The sequence below is a fragment of the Vigna umbellata genome, chromosome 7 (genome assembly GCF_029865625.1).
Source record: "Vigna umbellata cultivar VRB3 chromosome 7, Vumbellata_1.0, whole genome shotgun sequence".
Classification (NCBI taxonomy): Eukaryota; Viridiplantae; Streptophyta; class Magnoliopsida; order Fabales; family Fabaceae; genus Vigna; species Vigna umbellata.
Genome location: NC_142171.1, coordinates 44,280,775 through 44,284,746, shown reverse-complemented (window position 1 = coordinate 44,284,746; position 3,972 = coordinate 44,280,775). Strand labels below are relative to the sequence as shown.

Genomic DNA, 3,972 nt, shown 5'->3' with positions numbered 1-3,972 from the left:
TCAAAGATATCACATTCAATTCTACCCCATTTTTAAACCGTAACAGGCCAAAATAATTCCATCACAGATCCCAATGACGTCTTCATGGAAACGGTAACATTAACAAGCTTTTCCATCCTGCATATGCTTCATTTAGAACGCCATATTTATGGACCAAAAACAAAACTAAATACAATTCAACTTACTTTAACTCAATTATTCAAATGCATTTCATATAATTAAACATGGTTGGAGAGATTCTCCCATTTAGAATAAAATAAACAAAATTTTTTTATCTATAGATTTAAATTGGTTTACGAAAAAGCTAACATATTTAAATATCTTCTTTTCATTTTTTATAATTTTTAAACAAACTACTTTAATTAATTTGTGACAGGTCAATTTTTTTCTTCATAATTTCTATTCTACAAATTTTTAAGGAAAAAGTTGTCCATATAAATGTTTTGTTTCGATAATTTATTCCATAGATGCTCATGAAAAGGAAAGAAAATAAAATGAGTTAGACTTATTTCACAATACTTTTGTGAAATTAATTTTTGAAAAATAAAAATTAAAGGTAGAACATTTTAACTGATTAGAGCAACTCATTCTCTAATATCTATTAAAAGTTTGAATCCAAACGGAATCAAAGTTCAACATGGGAAACATCAACCAATGTCTCGTTTCGTGTTCTTTAACTGCGTAATTACATGTTTCATTTCTTGTGCTTCCATTAGAAATTAACACATCACAAAAATATCTAATAACTAAATGAGAATTGATTTTGAATTAAAAAAAAAAGGAAAGAGGAAAACAAACGACTATAAGATCCAATCTGCAACAATAATGAAGGGCATAAGGTAGCTTCCATAGTGATTAAGAAAGTAAGAATTTAGACAATTGATGAAGATCTAGCTGAGAGTGGAGAGTGTATGAACACATTATGGTCTTAATTTTCCCATCTGTTACATATATGTTCCTTTGAAGCGAACTTAAAGAACAAAGAGTGACTGACACAATGAACTACCATATACCTAAAGGAGTTTAAGACAATTAATTATCAGAGTTGGCCTATTAAATTCTTGCAAAAGTTATAAAGAAAAGATCTACCTCTTACTCCTCTTTATCCTCCCTCGTGCTTTCACATCTAGCTAGCTAGGGCAAAGCAGTATATTGCTGCGGCACATCACCCCAAGCATTCACACCGCTACTCCAATTGCTTGCATTATCATTCCCTGGGCCACCACTACTGGTAGTAGTAGCTGTAGGAGGAGTCACCGAGGCATAAGAATTCCCAAAGAACCACTCAGTGGAGGGTGTGTGTGTGTCCCCACATGGACCATTTTCTTTTCTAGAGTTCTCGACGGGGAAAATCCCTTGCTTTGAAACCTCAAGATTTTGAAACAAAATGGGTTGTGGTTTCTGTGTCTGGTTCTCGAGGTGGTTAATCGTTGGTGACACCCCACCATTACCACCGTGATCTTTCTGGCCGTTATCTCCACCAAACAGCATTGCCAATCGCTGCTGCTGCAACTTCCAGTGCAAGTCCTGGTTTATAGAACTCAAAGACTCAATGGAAGAGGCGTGACCACTGTGAACATTCATAGCGCTCATACCTTGGATTGCACCATTGTAAGAAAATGGGTAATTAAGAGCAGCGAAAGAACTTGAGGTGGTGCCAGGAGAAGGGTCAAGGTTGAAACATGAAGAAGCACTGGAAGTGTCCCCAAAAGAGGAAAATTGGTTATAAGTTGCTGGAGGGTGATGGTGAAGCCTAGGGAAGGGTAACCCTCCGAGGTGAAAGTCCATGGAAGGAGGAAGAGTATGAAGGAACTTGAGACCACCAAGGTCTGAAGAGGAGGAACCAGAGTCCTTGGAGTCACATGAAAGCCTCGATGACCTCACCTTCTTGTTCTTCCTGCATCCACCGCCAATAGGGACGTTACGCAAAGCCCCACCTTTTGTCCAGTATCTTCTACATGTCTTGCAGAAATGCCTTGGCTGTGTGAGGCTGTAGTTGTTGTAGTAGCAGAATTTGGTGTTGGGTGAGTCGCATCGTGGGCACTTGAGGCCTTGCTCTTGGGGCCTAGTGGAGGAGCCTTTTCTGCCGCCTGAACTTTGGGTCTCTTGGTCCGTTGTTGTTGCTGTGGCGGGCTTTGAAGGTGGTATGTCATCGGGTGACATGGTAAAAGTGGGGAGAGAAAGAGGGAGGAAAAGTCGAGAGAAAATAAAGGAGGTTTGGTTTTTGGCCTTGTGGGGGGTGGGAAAGCTAGTTAGTTTCAGTTTTCAGTTTCCTTTTGCAGAGGCAAACATCCTCAGCAATTGAATGATTTCATGCATAAGGAAGAGAAGTAGAAGGAAGGGAGGTTCTTGTGTGTTTGATGGGCACCTGTGATCCTCATCAAAGAGAGTGATTGGGAATTAGTAAAATGATGTATGAGGTTGGGTAACTGGTCTTTTTCAGATCTAATGGAATAAAGCAAGCTGTGTCTCTATACACATAATTGCATGGAAGAGAGAGAAGAGCACAGATGTCACCAGAATAAACAGTCGGTAAGGTAATATATATATATACTAGAGATATATAGAGAGAGAGAGAGAAAAGGGGAAGGGGAGGAAGATGATCCAAAACAGTTGTGTCAGTATAAGTGATCCACTATATACTACGACAAAACTATTAGACTGAGAAAATGTCCTTTAATATGGTGTTATTAAATAATGATGGAAGACGTGTATTGGGGTTTGAGGAATGACAATAAGGGTAATCAAGTTTAATCATGTGATACTGCTAATTAATGTCCAAATATTAGCGCCAGTATAATGACATTGTATTGCGTAATAAGAAAACATAACTTTCCCTTCTCAGCTGGGACATGTTTAACAAACTTTTTCGTCATACTTGCAGGTCTTTTCTTTCTCTTTTAAGTTATATATACGTGGATTTTGACACTTGTGCTTGTCTACTATTGTAAAATTCCTAGCCACAAACATTTTAAGTGGACCAAAATTATGTTGACTTTTACTCTTGAAAATTAAATGTTCTTGCAACTGATTTCGTAAGCACCACGTATAAGTGTACCAAAAAGGCAGGTACATGAATACATTTCCATAGGAATCAGTAAGTTTGAGGCACACACAAATATTTCTCATAACAGTTAAGTGTAAATAAGCAATATTTCTTAAGCTGTTATTAAACCCTCTGTTTATCGTCTTTCAACATAGCATTAGCCAGCCGTAGAGCCTGCAACCAAGTGTTACTTGCTCTTTGATTACAGCAGTTAAGTGATAAAAATAATGGAGGCAAACAATACATATAAAATGAGGCTCCCCATGAATGAAGAATGAAAAGTAAGGGATATAATAATTAATAAAATGGTACATGACCTATAGAATTATATAAGAATATATATATGTACATATAAAAGCTACAACGGAAGCAGCTAGATCAACAAATGATAGGGGCAATAGGAGTAGAGAGGATGGTACGTAGGAAGAGGAAGAGAGAGCTGAGTCAGTAAAGGAAACATAACAACAGCAGTACTCCAGCACTGGTTGCTCTGTACACTGCCAACAGCTTGTCCATTTCTTTCTTTGAAACGTCCCTTTTGAACCAAAGATTAACTGCACCTCTGTTACTTTTCCATGAAGAATCCACAATAAAAGCTCACACGTGTAATCTATATATATATATATATATATATATATATATGCATACACATAGACATATATATAATATTCCTAGCTATCCCTCTAACTCTAACCTAGGTTGTCTAAGTAACATCATTAGCTTTAGTTAATTGCAGTGAAGTTGTGGTCTATTGTGGCCAGCATAGCACTGCTCCATTATGAATTATATATGAGCATCTGGCCCGCCTCTACCACAACCCTTTTATGCCACTTAATTGAACAACAGATTGAGTAAAAGTGGTACAAGCCCTTGAAAAGTCTTGTTCAGTTACAAGTGGAAAGTTGATTAATTTATTGAACTGATAG

The 3,972-nt window shown here is 37.4% G+C and overlaps 1 protein-coding gene across 1 annotated transcript; it reads right to left on the bottom strand.

The window, feature by feature from the left end:
* Positions 1 to 783: 783 nt before the first annotated feature.
* On the bottom strand, positions 784 to 2,637 carry LOC148196122 (dof zinc finger protein DOF5.7-like). The gene has a single exon (XM_088095443.1). The coding sequence runs from the start codon at positions 2,161 to 2,163 to the stop codon at positions 1,135 to 1,137; it is 1,029 nt and encodes a 342-aa protein (XP_087951569.1). The 5' UTR covers positions 2,164 to 2,637; the 3' UTR covers positions 784 to 1,134.
* Between the last annotated feature and the right edge of the window lie 1,335 nt (positions 2,638 to 3,972).